This window comes from Loxodonta africana, chromosome 15 (assembly GCF_030014295.1).
Source record: "Loxodonta africana isolate mLoxAfr1 chromosome 15, mLoxAfr1.hap2, whole genome shotgun sequence".
Taxonomy (NCBI): Eukaryota; Metazoa; Chordata; class Mammalia; order Proboscidea; family Elephantidae; genus Loxodonta; species Loxodonta africana.
This window is the reverse complement of record NC_087356.1, coordinates 14,748,675-14,767,829: the sequence shown is the minus strand read 5'-3', so window position 1 is coordinate 14,767,829 and position 19,155 is coordinate 14,748,675. Positions and strand designations below refer to the sequence as shown.

Below are 19,155 nucleotides of genomic sequence, written 5' to 3'. Positions count from 1 at the left end.
TTACTAATGGTTTTATACATCAGGCTTGTGAACTTGGTCCATACAGGTGTACTTCTGTGAGATGGACCTACTTCTAGCGTGCTGACAGGGCAGGGACTCCGAACTTGCAGGCAGAGGGTCAGGCCCTGCTGATGGGAATTCCCCAAGGTCCACTCCCATGAGCACCCTTCCCCGTGGCATGCCTCTGCAAACAAAAAAAACAAAAACAAAAACCAAACCCACTGCCGTTGAGTCGATTCTGACTCATAGCAACCCTATAGGACAGGGTAGAACTGCCCCATAGAGTTTCCAAGGAGCGCTTGGCAGATTTGAACTGCTGACCTTTTGGTTAGCAGCCATAGCACTTAACCACTACGCCACCGGGGTTTCCTCTGCAGCACCCTTCAAACTAAACTTCCCTCCTTGGAGCGCAGTTAATACAGCAGTTCACTGTGGTCTCCACAAATCCTCAAGAGAGACGCTCAGATTGAGACCTGTGGGAGTCTATACACAGGAGACACCCAAGAAATGCAGGCATCAACATGGCTGTATCCGAACCTAGTCCATCATTCCAAGGGGAGAGAGGGCTCCTTCTTAAGAGTCTGGTGGTGAAAACCTTGAGTTTGGCAGTCCCGATTCTGCCCTTCCATTGCTTTTCCCGCTTCCCTAAAGTGGGCCTCAACAGGCGCTCCATAAATATATGGCAAATGAGTGAATGTGCAAGGTCTTCATCAGCAGGGATTCTCGCCTCTTTGAGGCGGCAGGATCACAGCTATTCCCCCTCCTCCAGCTTTGAAGTGAGTTTTATTCACAAGCCTCTAGGGCCCTAGTTCAGTGGCTTTCTGGAGTTGTCCCAGAGTTGTCTGAAGGGTGACAACTTGTGTTCCATTGTGACATCCTCAGCTCCACCCTTCCCGGGGCTAACTGGGATACCAAGCAGTCTTTTGGGCTGTGAAGGCTGAGGGCAAATCAAGTGTCTGTGGCTCATTGGGAAGCGGTTTGGTTTAAGGCAGTTTTTTAAAAAACTCTTCTCATGTTTGAGGCTCTGTGGACAAGGAAGGCGTCAAGAGGCTCTGGGTAGCTTTAGGCTTTTCTGGTACAATAACACCCTAATTAGATGGAATAGTCAGAGAATGGGAGTAAACCTCTGAATTTTCCCATTATTCATAGACTTCCACAATTTTTATTCATAGACTTCCACAATTTTTTAGAACTGGGACTTTTAAGGTACTCTTTTTTACTGGGGAGTCCAGAAATCATGTCTTTGAAGATAAAGTTGAAAGATCTGGAGAGACGGAAACTTAGGGGAGATATGAGAGCAGCTTTCGAATATCTAGAAATCTACCATTCTCATGAGCCAGCTGACCAACTCTGTGTGACCTGGGAGGGAAGGACCGTGACCCACATTCAGAAATCCAGGCAGCTGGATGTTGGCCTCATGGAAGGAAGAAGGTTCCAGTATTTACTAGCTGCTGGAAACTGGAAGAACCTCCCTGGGGAAAAGAAGTGGAGGGGAGAGAGAGCGGTGATGTGCAAGGTGCATGTATGTGTTTCTTTGTGTGTGTGTGTGTGTGTAAATCCAGTTATTTGAGGGTCCTGGGGAACTTGTTCTGGTGCAGGCACTTTACTGTAGTTAGTTATGTCATGTTTGGTCAACAATGTGGCTGCACATTGGACAAATGGTCGAGTAATCGACTATGGAGGATCTGGATGCAGAGATAATGATATCCCAGTGGGGAGGGGACATTTTCTATACCATTCACTAATTAAAGATACCTAGATCCTTTTGTGGGCCCCCTGCAAGTATACTGGGGTGGCTGCTGATCATGTGGCTCCCGTAAAATGGAGTGGTTAGGAGCTTGGGCTTTGTGGCCAAACTGCCCTCGGTTCCAATCCTGGCTCTGCTACTCTCTGTCTGATCTTGAGTAAGCTACTTAACCTTTTACTAAACTTAGTTCCCTTGTCTATAAAATGAAGGCAACAATATTACTGAACTCATAGGGCCCTTGGGAGGATTAAAAGATATAATATACAGAAGATGATTTAAAAAATGTTGGGCACCTAGCAAGGGCAGATGTTAAGCTGTACGTAGGGTATGGCCATCCCGTGGGTTTGTAGCTGAAACTCATACCAGTTGTTGAATGTTCTGAGTATCACTACTGCACAGAGCATGCAATAAATGATGGCTATTATTATTATCCTAAAAAAGGTATAAATATAGGCATACATTTTAACTGTCTATCACAAGGTGATAAGTGCTGGCCCCATGTCATCCAGTAGGCTCAGCTCAGAAATGGTGAGTCTTTTAGATCCAAACCTGTTGCCATCAAGTCGATTCCTACTCACAGTGACCCTATAGGACAGAGTAGAACTGCCCCATAGGGTTTCCAAGGAGTGGCTGGTGGATTTGAACTGCTGACCTTTTGCTTAGCAGCTCCATCACCTAGATCAGGGGTTGGCAAATTACAGCCTGTGGGCTACTTGGAGTTAAGAATGTTTTTACATTTTTTAAATTGAAAATAAAATCAAAAGAAAAATAGTATTTCAAGACACGAGCAAATTACATGAAATTAAAATTTCCGTGTCCATAAATAAAGCTTTATTGGAACAGCTATGCCCATTCATTTACACACTGTTTATGTCTGCCTTCATGCTAAAAAGGCAAAGTTGAGTAGTTGCGACAGAGATGGTAAGGCCCTCAGGCTCTAAAATATTTACTGTCTGAAATATTTACTATCAGTCCCTTGACAGAAAAGGTGTGCCGACCTTGATCTAAGGCAGTGGGAGGGGCTGGTCTCTGAGCTTAGCAGATGCTAAGGACGGTAGACGGCCTTCTCAAGCTGCAGGGGCCACTTGCAGAGGCCACGGTACAGAGTTGAGACACGTGGAAGAACTTACCATCAGTAAATATGGCTGAGAAGTGGGAGAGGATTACTGACAGAGATGACAGAATTGCTTACTCAGGAGATTGTTAATATTTTTATTATTTAAACAGTGTTTCAACATTAAAGAGCTTAGAAAGGAAAATATTTTCCCACTATCTAACTTGACAACCATTTTCTCTCTCCATAATGCCTTCTAGCATTCATTTAAGAGCTTTTTAGGACTGATCACTCAAACCAAAACCCATAGCAATCCTATAGGACAGAGAAGAACTGCCCCATAAGGTTTCTAAGAAGCAGCTAGTGGATTTGAACTGACAACCTTTTTGGTTAGCAGCCGTAGCACGCCATAGCTCTTAATTACCACTTCGCCACCAGGGCTCCAACAGGTCAGCCCATAGAGAAAGAAATGAGCCCTGTGACCCCTTATAAAATCAAGCCTGAAGCTCCTGCTGCCTGGGGGCTAGTCCAGGCTCCACAGCTGTGTGACCACGGCAGGTGACTTCAGCCCTCTCTTGGGCTCAGTCTTCTCATCTGTAAATCCCTCCCTAGGCTGAACCATATGAAATTGCTGTTTTTGGTAAAAAATGGATGAATATCAGCAATTTCATATGGTTCAGCCTAATGGACTAAACACTCTTGACAACTATTTTGGGTTTGCTGTTGTTGTGTGCCATTCAGCAGATTCCAACTCCTAATGACCCTGTAGGACAGGACAGAACTGCCCCGTAGGGTTTCTTTGGCTTTACAGGAGCGGATACCCAGGTCTTTTCTCCCGCAGAGCCGCTGGTAGATTCAAACCCCTGACTTTTTGGTTAGTAGCCCAGCACTTAACCATTGCACCATCAGGTTCCTTTATTGTCGGTAATGTTGTATAATTCTAAGTTATCACAGTGGGCTGAGAGGTTCAGGAGAAGCTGCTTTCTGAGTGGAGTACGTACTCCCTGGGGACACAGCCTGTGGGCTTCACTTGAGGGTTGCCACAGGGAATCCACAGATTCCCTTATTACCTCATCTTCCAATGTTTGGACTTAGAGCCTCATAAACCAAAAATCTGTTGCTGTCGAGTCGATTCTGACTCATAGCAACCCTACAGGACAGAATAGAACTGCACCACAGAGTTTCCAAGGAGGGCTGGTGGATTCAAACTGCCAGCCTTTTGGTCGGCTGCCATAGCACTTAACCACTACACCACTCTGATACATTTTTTGATGAATCCCTTGCAAGCCCAAACTCAGAAACCAGATGGATTCAGAAAATGGAATATGACAACGGCGTACCTAGGGTATTGCACCCGCCGTGGGAGTGTGGTGTCACTGAGCAGTTTCTATTAACCTGCTCAGTGTATGGCCCAGTGTCCTTCCTCGAGCACAGTAACATGTTAATAAAAGGTTAATGAGCTTGACTTGAATTTCTGAGCTGATATTATGGCAAAGTGATCTAAAAGAGGGGTGTCAGATGCTCGGACAGGAGGCGCAATTTCAGTGTTTGCCATAGGCGCCAGTTTCCCTGGATATGCTGCTGGCCTTACTGGGTTAATAGAAACTGCTCAGTGGCTCCACGCGCCCAGAGCTGCTGCAATACCTGCCATACCCCAGTTATGCCTCTGTATGACTCATTTTACCCAGATGCTTACTAACCAGACTCAGGAACTGAATCGATTTGGATAGTGAGGGATATTTGGTAAACGTGATCCTCTAACAGCTCCACAGCTGTAAGCCCTGTTGTCCCTGTTCTTCAAAGGTGGCCTCCAGGTCTGCAGAGAACAACTCCCTCACCACCATGACACGCCTGCTCCTCTCCCCACCTTACCTCTCTCTGGGCAACGGCTTGGGCTCGGGGCGGATAGCAGCCATGGAAAGAGGCACTTGCCTCGAAGGGGACAAGGAGAAGTTGAGATCCAAGGAGCCCGTCTTTCTGTGCAGTGGCTCCATTCCCATGGCGCCCTGCATCTCGCTCTCTATGGGGCAGGAGCCTGCCCTCCCGTGGCTGGACAGCGAGGACACTTCGGGCCCCATGGCGCCCTGGAGTGAGGTGTCCACCGCCACCTGGGGGTCGTGGGTTGGCGAGATAGACGGTGGGGAGCGTGACTTCTTTTTGGTAGATGCTCCTGCCAGAAGTTTCAGCAGCCCACTCTTCTTCTCCTTCTGGAAAGACACACAGAATGGAAACCAAATGGGTTAACATTTCTAAATTCCCTTGCTGTTAGTGAAGAGGGGGTAAGTATAAGCCTATTTGAAAGCTGTAAAGAACAATTGTGTAGAGCCAGTTTGAGGAATAAAACAAAGTTCAGATCCAAAGCTATTTCCAATTCTTGCTTTTCTTCCTTTCCCCGGACCTGGCAGAAGTGTCCACAGCAGATCCATGAGGCCCCTGGCCAGGAGAAGTGGGTCACTGCCGGGAATGAATGCTGCAGAACTGCCATTCTCAACAACCCAGCATCCCACTCTCCACCTCGGGACCTTGTTCTAGTCTGGCAACTTTATTTTGCTGGGCCAGAGAAACCAAGAATCAACAGAATTTGGTTTCTCCTTGCCCAGCCTTTTTAAGTGGATTTTGCCGGACAGATGACGTGGCCTCCTTCTCGTTGTTCCTGACTGTATTTCCCATGAGGTCAGAGACCATGGGTGGAGCCCTTGTTCTTCTTAGGAGCGTATGTCTCTCTTTTGAAGACGTTGGCCATGGCCCACTTTCGCTGTTACTGTTGGGTGTGAAGGTAACATTTTGTTCTTTACTGGACACTCCAATTACCCGTTTATTCCCAGAGGGTCCCTGTATCATTCCCTGTTAACTTCAAACATTTTTCTCTTTTTACTTCAGACATTTTTAACAGGAAATTTCAGAGCTATGCAGCTTGGCTGGGGGTTAATTAATCTACAGTAGGCTTCCTGAGATATGCTCCTCTCAACCTCTGGGTTAGCAGAGCCAAATCTTGTGGATCCCCAGACCCAAGTTTCATTTGGAAACCCTGGGCCACATTTTTTTTTTTTTTTAATTTTTGTTGTGCTTTAAGTGAAAGTTTACAAATCCAGTCAGTCTCTCATACAAAAATTTATATACACCTTGCTATGTACTCCTAGTTGCTCTCCCCCTAATGAGACAGCACACTCCTTCGCTCCACCCTCTATTGCCATGTCCATTCAGCCAGCTTCTGTCCGCCTCTGCCTTCTCATCTCCCCCTCCAGACAGGAGCTGCCCACATAGTCTCATGTGTCTACTTGAGCCAAGAAGCTCACTCCTCACCAGTATCATTTTCTATGCTATAGTCCAGTCAATCCCTGTCTGAAGAGTTGGCTTTGGGAATGGTTCCTGTCTTGGGCTAACAGAAGGTCTGGGGACCATGACCTCTAGGGTCCTTGTAGTCTCAGTCAGACTATTAAGTCTGTTCTTTTTAAAAGAATTTGAGGTCTGCATCCCACTGCTCTCCTGCTCCGTCAGGGGTTCTCTGTTGTGTTCCCTGTTACGGCAGTCAAGGGTTGTAGCCGGGCAGCATCTAGTTCTTCTGGTCTCAGGCTGATGTAGTCTCTGATTTATGTGGCCCTTTCTGTCCCTTGGGCTCATAATTACTTTGTGTCTTTGGTGTTCTCCATTCTCCTTTGATCCAGGTGGGCTGAGACCCATTGATGCATCTTAGATGGCCACTTGCTAGTGTTTAAGACTGGACCACATTTTATGATAACTTTTCTCTGTACAAAATGACTTGCACAATACAGAAAATTTCGCAGTGTGTGTGTTTGCCTGTGTATATGGAGCCCTGGTGACACAATGGTTAAGCGGTTGGCTGCTAACCTAAAGGTTGGTGGTTCAAACCTACGCAGTGGGAGAAAGACCTGGAGATCTACTTCTGAAAAGTCAGCCATTGAAAACCCCATGAAGCACACAGTCCTATTCTGCTCCTGTAAAGACTGAAGCCTAGAAAACCCTAGGGGTGATTCTGCTCTGTCACATGGGGTCACTATGAGTGGAAAACCAGCACCTGACAACAACAATGTGTGTGTGTGTGTCTGTATGCTTCTTATATAAATCCCAGGAGAGACATCTGTAGGGAAGGGAGGCATGCTTGTCCTAGAGAAGAGCGCAGCACTTGACGAAGAGGCCACAGGCTCCTCTTAGCAGCCCTTTGAGGCTTCTCTTTCTTCCTGGCTGTGCTAATTCTCCTCACACCAACCACAGACAGCAGATGGAGGACTTGGAGTCTGCTGCACCTTGGTGCACTTTGCCCTGAGTTCCCTCAGTGGGACATAACCTCTTCACCCTGGCAAGTGGCTTCCCCCCATTAAGGGAAAAGGTTATTATGAGATGTGTCAGTACGTGATCAAGGTTACTTACACACAAAACCAACCAAATAGTTGGAAGGAATCTGCCCTTACAATCAGGAGACCCTACCTCAACACCTCCCTTCTAGGATGCCCAATCCCCTCTCAAAGATGATGACTTATTCCCATTTCTTGTAGATGATTCCCCTTCCACCCACCCTCAAAGTGACCCCCTGCAGGTGAGACAACCAGCTACAGAATCTTCGTCTCTGAGTCACAGACTCAGCACTCCACTGGCTCAGAGGAGCCTTCTCTCATTAAGTCTTACCCCATGTTGAAACAGAGTAGAGCCTTGATAAATAACAACAGGTGAGGCTGAGGCAGCAGGCTGGGGCAGTGAGACCAAACCAAGAAAAGTGACATGGGAGGTGTCCTCGGTTACCTGGACCAACTAGCATGTCTGCCATTTCTATCTGCTCTGAACTCTGTCCATCCTTATGAGTGAATGGAGGTCTCTTCCTTTTGCCGCTCTCAGCAGTGGCCTGTGGTGATCGACATGGGAGGCACTTAAAATACTGTCCACTGACAGTCTAAGTAAAGTCCATGTGTGAGATAAAAATAACCATACTCACTGGAGGCTGGGCCATGTGTACGTGCGTATGTATGTGTGAGTACGTGTGTGTGTGAGAGTAAAAGGGACAGAGTTTGTACACACGCAAAGAGGTGGTTTTATAACAATGTGCTTACCCCAGAATGGGGACATTTTAATGAATTTACTGGAATTTTTTTTTGTCGTTAAGTGAAAGTTACGTGGCAGGGGCCCAACCAGGGGCATATGGTATAACATGGTGGCAGTGGACAGAAGTCTGACACCGTAGCCACTAGGTCACTGATGGCTGCTGAGGAGTCCGCTGTGGGCACAGGACAGGTCGATAGATTTCTTTTTCCTGCCTTTTCCAGTCGTAACGATTCTCTCTCCAACCAGTCATGGCTGCCTAGCATTCGTGATTAGAGCACTCGTGGGAGGAGCCAGCGGCCATGTAACTGCCTTAAAACGCAAATATCTTGGGATATGCATAAATCATTAATACTTTAGTATGAATAAACCCGTATGTTTTTCTCTACCTCCGGCACAGATATTAATAGAAAGGATAGAAGCAGATGTTCTAAATATGACACACGATGAAGACAGGCTGGCTGGGGAAAGCCCTACATCTGGTGGAGGAGATGGATGTGAGGGTAGGGTAGTACCACGGGCAGCCCTGTCTGTTTCATTTTGCTTGGCTCAGCCCTGTTCTGACACTTGCTTGGGGCACACTTAAGAGTGGTTTCTGTAATTCTGCCACCAGGGGGCGCTACATAGCTGCCTTGGGGAGTCTCAGTTCCTCCAAGCAGCTGGGACTCCTGAGGCCTCCTTAACCGCAGAGCCGCTAATGGCTGGTGGTGTGTGTCCAGCTCTTTATGACAACAATCTCGAAACATGTGACTGTCAGGGGGAGGGTGTTAAAGGTTGGAGGATAAATTTAGAGTGGGCATGAGTGATGGAGTCTGAATGGTCCATGGCCCTTCCGGTAATATGGAAGAGTGCGCCTGCTCAATAAATCGAGAGATCCCATGATGACAATTAAACACCCAAAGCACTGCTAGATTGCAGATCAAAAAGCCAGAAGCTATCAAATGTTAAACATTCCAGTTACTAGTAAAACAGAAATGAGAAGCTGATTGCCCCCAAACTGAAAATAATTGCATATGTACCTGTGGGTATAAACATACATATTTAACTAAAAATATGAACAGTATGCAATGGATCTTCAATCCTGCCAGACGGCCCTGAGGGGAGAGGAGACTGTGGCTTCCAGACAACACGAAACCTAACTCTCGTTCAGCCTGTGGTCCCTGATCCTAGGACCTGACACAGGTTTCCCGGCCGCTCTTGCAGGCTGTGTGTAGTTCTGCGTGTAGTAGGTTGACCTCAGCGCTGTGTGCTTTTTAGGGGGAGCTTCCAAGACTAGAGGGTGTAGAATAGACAGTCTCTCCTTGGCTGGCAGACGCCTCCTGGAGGGAGTACTAGAGCCGTGGGGCACCAGGCTAGCCCACAGCTCCTCTAGGGTATGTAACTGAATTGTTTGTGGCCACATTGCCAGAGAAATCTTGTTCCAGATGAGTGAATCTAGATACGTGTGCCCAGTGAAGTGGTGGTTCCCACCCCCCACCCCACCTCCATGAGAGACTCTGGCAAGCGTCCAGGTTAAAGATCTACATCTGGGTTAAGTATTTTTAAAGCATCGATCACCATCACCCTTGGCTATAAGAGTTGGCTCCACCACATTTGTTAATTCTCAGCTACATGCAAAGTCCAGGGCCTTCAGACCTCTAGCTACATATAAAATATTAATGGAAGGAGAGAGAATTAACACATACCCAGAGTAGGTGGGGATCTACCTACCTCTTAGAGATTTCTGAGGTGAAAACATGGTACTTCCTACGAGGGTCCAGCAGCTTAAAAAGGGAAGGCAAGTCCCCACGGTGCCCGTGTCAGAGACAGCCCACTACCTGCCTGAGGGTGGGCTTCTATTCAGATGCAGGTCTGATTGTTTCTCCACATGTATTTTCTCCAGCAGGTGAACGCATTTTGGGGGCCAGCCATTCCTACTCTTAGACTCCCTACTGATGCCAATAAGGGAGTTTTGGGGTGATTGTGGGGCGTGAAGAAGAGGCAGGCACAGCCCTGCGCATGAACCCATGAGCACTGGGTTAACGGGCTGGCACCTTGCCTTTCCCTACTGTGCTTGCGGTTTCCATGCCTTTCCCCTCCTCCAATCTCCCTCCAAGAGCTTTTACTGGACGTCTTTCTCCTGTGTACTATGCTAGGCCCAGAGCAGGGACGGAGTACTCAATAAGCAATGTATGCACGGACTTAATTGTGCTTACTTACTAATCTGTGGTGCACAATTTTACCACGATGGCTGAAAAGGGGCTTCCAGGCAGGCCTCAGCCCTAGTTCTAAGAATTCTGAAGAAAGTGGGAGGGCAAACACAGGCCTTCAACACCAGGTTCCTAAGGAACATGGCCCATATACCTTCAAGGGCAGCAGGAACCAAGCAGGATCTTGTCACTCTGGTCTGAACAAAGCTTCATGAGCTGGGTTGGGTGGGGGGCGGGGGGCGGGGGGCGGAATCTGGTCACATACCACCTGGACACATATCACCAGTCATCAAGGATGTGGTGAAACTCATGTGAAATTGGGCACTACAGATTAGTAAGTAAACACAATTAAGCCGGTGTGTACCTTGCTTACTGTAAGCTGGTAGGACCATGTTTACTGGTTAATATGTGCCTGCTGGAGAAGCCCTGGTGACCTAGCGGTTAAAAGCTTGGCAGCTAACCAAAAGGTCATCAGTTCAAATCCACCAGCCTCCCCCTGGGAGCCCTATGCAGTTCTATTCTGTCCTATAGGGTGACTATGAGTCAGAATGGACTCCATAGCAATGGGTTTTTTGGGGTTTTTTTTTTTTGGATATTGTGCAGGGAAATAAAACCTAGAATATTCCATTGGAAAGCATGTTAAATCAGAGCCTTTCATATGGTGTTGGTATAAAATGTGGCATTTTTCAAAGTTCATTTCCTAACAGGACCCTTTTTGGCAGAGCACCCGAGGGACCAGACTTTGGGCGATGCTAGAGTAGAGGCTAGAAATGAGGAGACAATGGCAGAGGGGGAAACCTGGGGAGCTGCCTGCAACAACTGGGTGGGAAGTGACGAGGCTGGGTTAGGCTGGTGACTGGGAAGAATGAAGCAGGGCTGACTGTTGTGGACATTCACAAAAAGCAAACCACAAGGCCTGGTGCCTAGATGAATCTGGAGAAGATTTCCTGGGGAACGTGGTGGCTGAGAACCACCTGTTCAAGATGCTCAGCCTGTTTGCAGGGCTGCTTCTGTTTCTAGCAGGCCAGGAAGGATATAAGAATTGCAGTATCCAAGGTGGGGACTGGCTTCCCCAGCAGGTCTGGCTCTGCGACAGTGGTTCTAGATGGGGTAGAGGAAAGACAATTTTCCCTCCAGGAGATATTTGGCAATATCCTAAGACATTTCTGGATGTCACAACTGGGATAGGGAATGCTACTGGTATTTAGTGGGTAGAGGCCAGGGATGCTGCTGAACACCTTACAATGCAAAGGACAGGCCCCCATATCCAAAAATTATCCGGCCCGAAATGTCAATATTGCCAAAGCTAAGATCCCTGGTCTACAAGGGAGAGGACAGCTGGCCAGATGTACAAAGGAGCATCCAGGTGCAGCCCCACTCAGCATGCTTCCATGGGTGCTGGGCCTCCACCTGTCTCAATGGAGAAAAGAGACAGCCTGGCACCATGAGATGCTTCCTGCCAAGCACACTCTCCAGCCAACCTTTCCCTGCCCAGCTGGTCTTCCTCCTTCACCCCAGATGGGTCAGGTCCCTTGTCATCCCCGTGTGGTCTTCTCCTCTAGAATATAAGCCTCGGGAGGGCAGGGACCATGTTGATTTAATTCAGTATCCCCAGTGCTTAGTACAGTGCCCAGAACACAGCAGGTGCTCATCAGTACACAGTTGTTGAATGAAATAAGTTCCATATGGAAGCTCTCATGTCCCCTACAGACATGCTCTGCCTGCCTGATGAGCAGAGAACAGAATCAGCCAACACTTGTCTGCAGGGCAACTGTAATAGAAAGCCCCGACGGCATGGACTGTCCCTTGAGAGACTGCACAGTTGAGCAGAGAGAAGACAAACTCCCGGTCTATCTTTTAGTTTCCACGATCTTACCACCGGATGACTTAGAATTTGGAGTAAAGTTCCCACCTTAGCTGTATATTTTGGAAAGGGCTGGGGTGGGGTGGGCGACGGATGATTTTCCTGTCTCCGTTCTCCGTGATTAAATAAGACCCGTCATTTTCTTGATTTGACTTTGGCTAAACACTGATTATCATGGCTGAAAATCCTGCCTTCCAGGACAGAATTCTGCAAATGCCTTAAGCATTCAATTATTACAAATGCCTGGGGAATTCGGTGTACTAGCCATCATCACGCACATGGAATTCACGGAATATTTACTTTGACCCTCCACGCCCTTCCTCTCACAGTCCCATGTAATGCGGGTAAGAATTAGTTAATGGACACTTTGAATGTTGTGGGGAAAGGCTCACTGATGGATTATGGGGCAACACTGAGGGAGGATAGAAGGTTTTAGAGAACACAATTTGTGATTGATCTGGGCTAAAAGTTTACATTAAGGGGAGATGATTTTTTGGGGGTTTCTCTTGGGACTTGAGCTTAATCAGCAACTTTCATAAGCCCAGTGAGATGCAGAGAACAGCTTCATTGTTACATTTTAGGGGTGGTCATTCTTTCCCCACACAAGTGTTCCAGCCAGCATACTGTTCTTTCCATCTGCAGCTTAAATTCCCTTCTCTTGGGGGAGGATCGCTCCCATCCCAATGATTCCTCTGAATGGCCAAGGTCCAACCATTTCAGCCTTAGTGGGTGGACCCAATCCAAGCTATTTGACCTTGGAACAAAATTCCTCCCTCGCTCTCAGAAGTCCTGACTTGGGAGGGATGGCACATCTGTAGAGAAGAGTCCACACCTGCCCCCAAAGAGAGCTACCGCCACACAGCTGGGATGTCCCCTTCTTTGTGAAGCCTTCCCCAACCTCGCCCATGCAGTTAATCCCACCCAAGTGGTTAAGAACTCAGCTGCTAATCAGAAGGTCGGCAGTTCAAATTCACCAGCTGATCCTTGGAAACTCTATGGGGGCAGTTCTACTCTGTCCTATAGGGTTGCTATGAGTCTTGACTCAATGGCAAGAGGTTTTTGGTTTGGTGCTTGCCTATCCCCCCTCCTCTGTCATGGCACCCATCATGTCCCACTGCTGTGCTCTGAGAATGTGGCCGTGTAGCACAGGAGAAACACTGGGCTGGTGCCGGGAAGGCCTGGCTTTGGGTCCCAGCTCTTTTACTCACTGGGTGATCTTAGGCTGCTCCTACCACAAGCTTGTCTCCTGTGCGACTGGAAGAACACTGTCTCCCTTACAGGTGGCGAAGATGTGATGGTGTGTCTTCCCTACTCACCTTTGAAATGAAATGTTTTGCAAAATATCTGGGACCTGGTTAGCTCCCAATAAAGTTTTCTTAAATGAATAAAATGAGATTCACGTCCAAGATGCGGTGTCTCACCACTAACCATACCCTCTACCTTGGGGGAGCCAGAGGATGAATGTGGGGGTTCAGAACCATTTATGTACAAAGAACCAACCAGGAAGTCTGATAAAATGCAAGCTTTTGGGTCCCACCCTCAAAGATTCTGCTTCAGCACTTCTGAAAATGGGGACAAAAAAGTGATTTGGATACAGAGTGTAGGAAGTGATACATTAGAGGCCAATGGTCATCTATGCAACCTGAAAAGGGATTTAAGAAGACTACAAAAAGTGATGGCAAGGCACAGAGAAGGGACTGGTTTCTTGGGAAAGCAGAAAAGGAAAGAAAATAAGGTTTTCTGAGCACTTACTACGTGATGTGGGGGCAGTGGTGGCCCAGCGGTAGAATTCTTGCCTCCCATCAGGAGTGCTCAGAAGACCTTGGCAGGGGCTCCTGAGCAGGGCTTTCAACCTTGCTATGTGTTGTCGCAGAAGGAATGAATAGATCCTGGTGCTTTACTTTTGGCTGAAAGGTGATGCTTTCTTTTCTAACACAGTAAACAGCAAATGGGGCAAAGGTGGTTCAGTGGTAGACTTCTCGCCTTCCACACTGGAGACCTGGGTTCAACTCCCGGCCAGTGCACCTGACGCACAGTCACCACCCGTCTTTCAGAGGAGGCTCGTGTGTTGCTGTGATGCTGAACAGGTTTCAGTGGAGTTTCCAGACTAAGATGGACTAGGAAGAACGGCCTGGAGATCCACTTCAAAAAAATCAGCCAGTGAAAATCCTACGGATCACAAAGATCCCATCCCGTTGTGCATGGGGTCACCACGAGTAAAGGTAAAGGGATGACCCCCTGGCAGCCAACAACACCACCACTAAGGGCCCCAGCACAGAGGACGCCATGGGTTTTAAAGTGTCATCTTTCAAGCTTGAACACGCGTGTGAATCCGCTGGGGATCTTGTTGCAATGCAGACTCTGATTAGGTAGGTATGGGTGGGGCTGAGATTCTACATGTCTAATAAGCCCTGGTGGCGAAGTGGTTAAGAGCTCAGCTGCTAACCAAAAGGTCAACAGTTCGAACCCACCAGCCACTCTGTGGGAGAAAGATGTGGCGGCCTGCTTCTGTCAAGATTTACAGCCTTGGAAACCCTATGGGGCAGTTCTACTCTGTCCTATAGGGCCACTACGAGTCAGAATCAACTCCATATCAACGGGTTTGGTTTGGTTTTTAATAAGCCCCCAGGTGATGCTGCTCCGCCGTAGACCAAGGTGCTAGTGGTTGAATGGGAGCTCACAGGTAGGAAAGGGCATCCCAGGCAGGGGGCACAGCATGAACAAAGGACTGGAGGCATGAAATTAGGCTATTGCAGAAGCTGCAGCTCTTAGATACACATCTAGATCTGAAAGGCCATCTCAGCATGTAAGTGCAGTACTATCAATGTCTGAGGAGCCTGAGCTGTGGCTTATATTACGAAAACATTACACATGCACACATACAGGCACACACGCACGCACTCACACTCACACAAATACACACACACACACACACACACACACACACCCTTAAATAAATTTATATAGTTAGCGGCCCTTGAATCCGTTCCAACTCATGGCGACCCCACACGTGCAGAGCAGAACGGCCAGGTAGGGTTTTCATGGCTGTGACTTTTCGGAAGATCGCCATGACTTTTTTCTGAGGGATCTCTGGGTGGGTGTGAGCTGGAAACCTTACAATTAGTAGTTCAGCACATAACCATTTGCGCCACCCATTTATACTTTAAAGGGATCACCATCTGGAAATCTAATATTAAAAAAAGAGATGTTTGAGGGTGTTCATACTGTACTCAGCTCAGGACAGCTGTAAAGCACTATACAGATGGTAATAGCCTTTTTGCTATGATTGAGACAAGGGCTCCTCTAGGGGCCTTAATTGGTTCATAGTACATTAATATCAAAACTTGGCAAAGGGAAAAAGAAATTTAAAGCTGAACTTAAGGAACCTTGCCAGTTAAAGGTCCACCGGAAATTATGGAAAATTGTCTGAAATGATCAGAAGCCAAAGGTAACAATTTGATTTATAAAAAGTGACATTAAACTTTTCAGCGATACAATTCATTTTGTTAACGTAAACTTGTAAATGTGGCCTATGAATGTCGCATTTGAACAAGTTGGCTCCTTTTTTGACGCATGTGAAAGGAAGTGGCCATTGGGTAATTTTTCTCAAACAGACTTACCATCCTAATTCTTTTTTGCTTGGGGCAAGGTTTAAAATTCACTTGCATTGGTAGGACACTCACTGAATGCTGGTCAGATATGGTGGGAAGCATGTAGACACAGACTTGATTGGAAAAGTTTACCCCTGATAGCCCAGCCAAACCTAAGTCTGGAGAACACAAGACTGACTGCACACATCACGGGGAACATACTTTTTATTAGCACCAGAAAGGAGGAAGACCAATAATTAACTTTGGTAATAAAGGATTAAACACAATCAAACATTTTCACTTTGCCAGGCTCACAAAAGACATTTGCGTGAGCTAAGACCCAGGACTGAAATGAGAAGAAACAGCTACAAACATTCATTAATAATCTGAACCTGGAATGTATGAAGTATGAATCTAGGAAAAGTGGAAGTCACCAAAGACAAAATAGAACACACAAAGATTGATACCCTAGGCTGAAATGGACTGGTGTTGGCCATTTTGAATAGGACAATCATATGGTCTACTACTCTGGGAATGACAAATTGAAGAGGAATGATGTTGCATTCGTGGTCAAAAAGAACATTTGGAGATCTATCCTGAAGTATAGCGCTGTCAGTGATAGGATAATATCCATATGCCTACAAGAAAGACCAGTTAATATGACTACTATTCAAATTTACACACCAACCACTAAAGCCAAAGATGAAGAAATTGAAGATTTTTACCAACTTCTGTGCTCTGAAATTGATCAAACATGCAATCACGATCCATCGATAATTACTGGTCCATTCGAAAGTTGGAAACAAGAAGAAGGATCAGAAATTGGAAAATATGACCTTGGTGATAGAAATGATGCCGGAGATTGCATGATAGAATTTGGCAAGACCAACGACTTCTTCATTGCAAATACCTTTTTTTTTCAATAACGTAACAGCAACTATACACGTGGAACTGACCGGATGGAAAACACAGAAAACAAATCAACTACATCTGTGGAAAGAGATGATGGAAAAGTTCCATATCATCAGTCAGAACAAAGCCCAGGTGTCTGCTGCAGAACAAACCATCAATTGCTCATGTGCAAGTTTAAGTGGAAGAGAATTAGAGCACGAGAGCCAAAATACAACCTTGAGTATATTCCATCTGAATTTGGAGACCATCTCAAGAATAGATTTGAAGCATTGAACACTAATGACAGAAGATCAGAAGAATTGTGGGATGACATCAAGGACATCATACATGAGGAAAGCAAAAGATCATTAAAAAGATGGGAAAGAAAGAAAAGACCAAAATGGATGTCAGAAGAAACTCTGAAACTTGATCTTGAACATAGAGTAGCTAAAGTGAATGGAAGAAATGATAAAATAAAAGAGCTAAACAGAAGATTTCAAAGGGCAGCTCGAAAAGACAAAGTAAAGTATTGTAATGAAATGTGCAAAGACCTGGAGTTAGAAAACCGAAAAGAAAATGCTCAGCATTTCTCAAGCTGAAAGAACTGAAGAACAAATTCAAGCTTCGAACGGCAATATTGAAGGATTCTACAGAGAAAATATTAAATGACTCAGGAAGCATCAAAAGAAGATGGAAGAATACACAGAGTCACTGTACCAAAAAGAATTGGTCGATGTTCAAGCATTTCAGGAGGTAGCATATGATTAAGAACCGATGGTACTGAAGGAAGAAGTCCAAGCTGCACTGAAGCCATTGGCAAAAAACAAGGCTCTAGAAATTGACAAAATATCAATTGAGATGTTTCAACAAACACATGCAGCGCTGGAGATGTTCACTTGTCTATGCCAAAAAATTTGGAAGACAGCCACTTGGCTAACCTACTGGAAGAGATCCGTATTTGTGCTCATTCCAAAGAAAGGTGATCTGACAGGATGTGGAAATTATTGAACAATATCATTAATATCACACGCAAGTAAAATTTTGCTGAAGATCATTCAAAAGTGGTTGCAGCAGAACATCGGGAGGGAACTGCCAGAAATTCAAGCCAGATTCAGAAGAGAGTGTGGAATGAGGGATATCATTGCTGATGTCAGATGGATCTTGGATGAAAATAGAGAGTACTGGGAAGATGTTTACCTGTGTTTTATTGACTATGCAAAGGCATTCGACTGTGAGGATCATGATAAATTATGGATAATATTGTGAGGAATGGGAATTCCAGAACACTTAATTGCGCTCATGAGGAACCTGTGTACATAGATCGAGAGGCAGTTACTTGAACAAAATAAGGGGATACTACATCATTCAAAATCAGCAAAGTTGTGCCTCAGGGTTGTATCCTTTAACCATACCTATTCAATCTGTACGCTGAGCAAATAATCCAAGAAGCTGGACTATATGAAGAACATGCATCAGGACTGAAGGAAGACTCATTAACACCCTGTGATATGCAGATGGCGCAACCTTGCTTGCTGAAAGCGAAGTGGATTTGAAGCACTTACTGATGAAGATCAAACACCACAGCCTTCAGTATGGATTACATCTCAACATAAAGAGAGCAAAAATCCTCACAAGTGGACCAATAAGCAACATCATGATAAAGAGAAAATATTGAGGTTGTCAAGGATTTCATTTTACTTGGATCCACAAATGATGCCATGGAAGTAGCAGAACACCCATGGAAGCAGCAGTCAAGATATCAAATGAGGTATTGTATAGGGCAAATCTGCTGCAAAAGACTCTTTAAAGTGTTGACAAGGAATGATGTTACTTTGAAGACTAAGGGGCACCTGACCCAAGCTATGGTATTTTTGATTGTCTCATATGCATGCAAAAGCTGGACAATGAATAAGGAAGGCTGAAGAAAAATTTATGCCTTTGAATTATGGTGTTGGCAAAGAATATTGAATCCAACAAGGACTGCCAAAAGAATGAACAAGTCTATCCTGGAATAAGTACAGTCACTGTGCTCCTTGGAAGCGAGGCTGGTGAGACTTGGTCTCACATACTTTGGACATGTTATCAGGAGGGACCACCAGTTCCTGGAGAAGGACGTCATGATTGGTAAAATACAGTGTTAGTGAAAAAGTGGAAGACCCTCGATGGGATGGATTGACACAGTGGTTGCAACAATGGGCTCAGACACAGCAACGATTGTGAAGATGGTGCAGGACAGGGCACTGTTCAGTTATGCTATACAGAGGGCCGTTATGAGTTGGAACTGATTCAAGGGCACCTAACAACAGCAACACAGAAGCAGTGCTTAGCTCTCATCATGTGCTTTTGTATTATTTGACTTACTATATTAAACATGTTTCTTTCTAACTTAAGAGGAGAAACATAAAAAAGGAAAAAAAATTTGTAACCTATTGATTTGGTAGCTAATTGCCTGGCTGCTAACGGAAAGGTTGGAGGTTTGAGTCTACCTAGAAGGTCCTGGGAAGAAACACTTGGTGATCTACTTCTACAAAGTCAGCAATTGAAAACCCAGTGAAGCACAGGTCTGCTCTTACACACACGGGCCACCACGAGTTTGAGTTGGCTTTATGGCAACTGGCTTGGTTTTTGGTTTGATTTGGCATAATGGTAGTAGGAGCCCTGGTGGTACAGGGGTTAAAGCCATCAACTGCTAACTGAAAGGTCAGCAGTTCGAAACTACCAGCGGCTCCATGGGAGAAAGATGTGGAAGTTTGCTTCTGTAGAGATTT

At 46.0% G+C, this 19,155-nt stretch overlaps 1 protein-coding gene across 2 annotated transcripts in view; it reads right to left on the bottom strand.

Annotated features, from left to right (window-relative positions):
* The window catches only part of SH3RF3 (SH3 domain containing ring finger 3), a 496,734-nt gene that overhangs the window by 13,094 nt on the left and 464,485 nt on the right, over window positions 1-19,155 (bottom strand). For both annotated transcript variants that reach the window (XM_023552520.2, XM_064268608.1), the window contains exon 9: window positions 4,674-5,008. In XM_023552520.2, coding sequence (XP_023408288.2) covers window positions 4,674-5,008 — 335 coding nt within the window. The remainder of the gene's footprint in view (window positions 1-4,673; window positions 5,009-19,155) is intronic.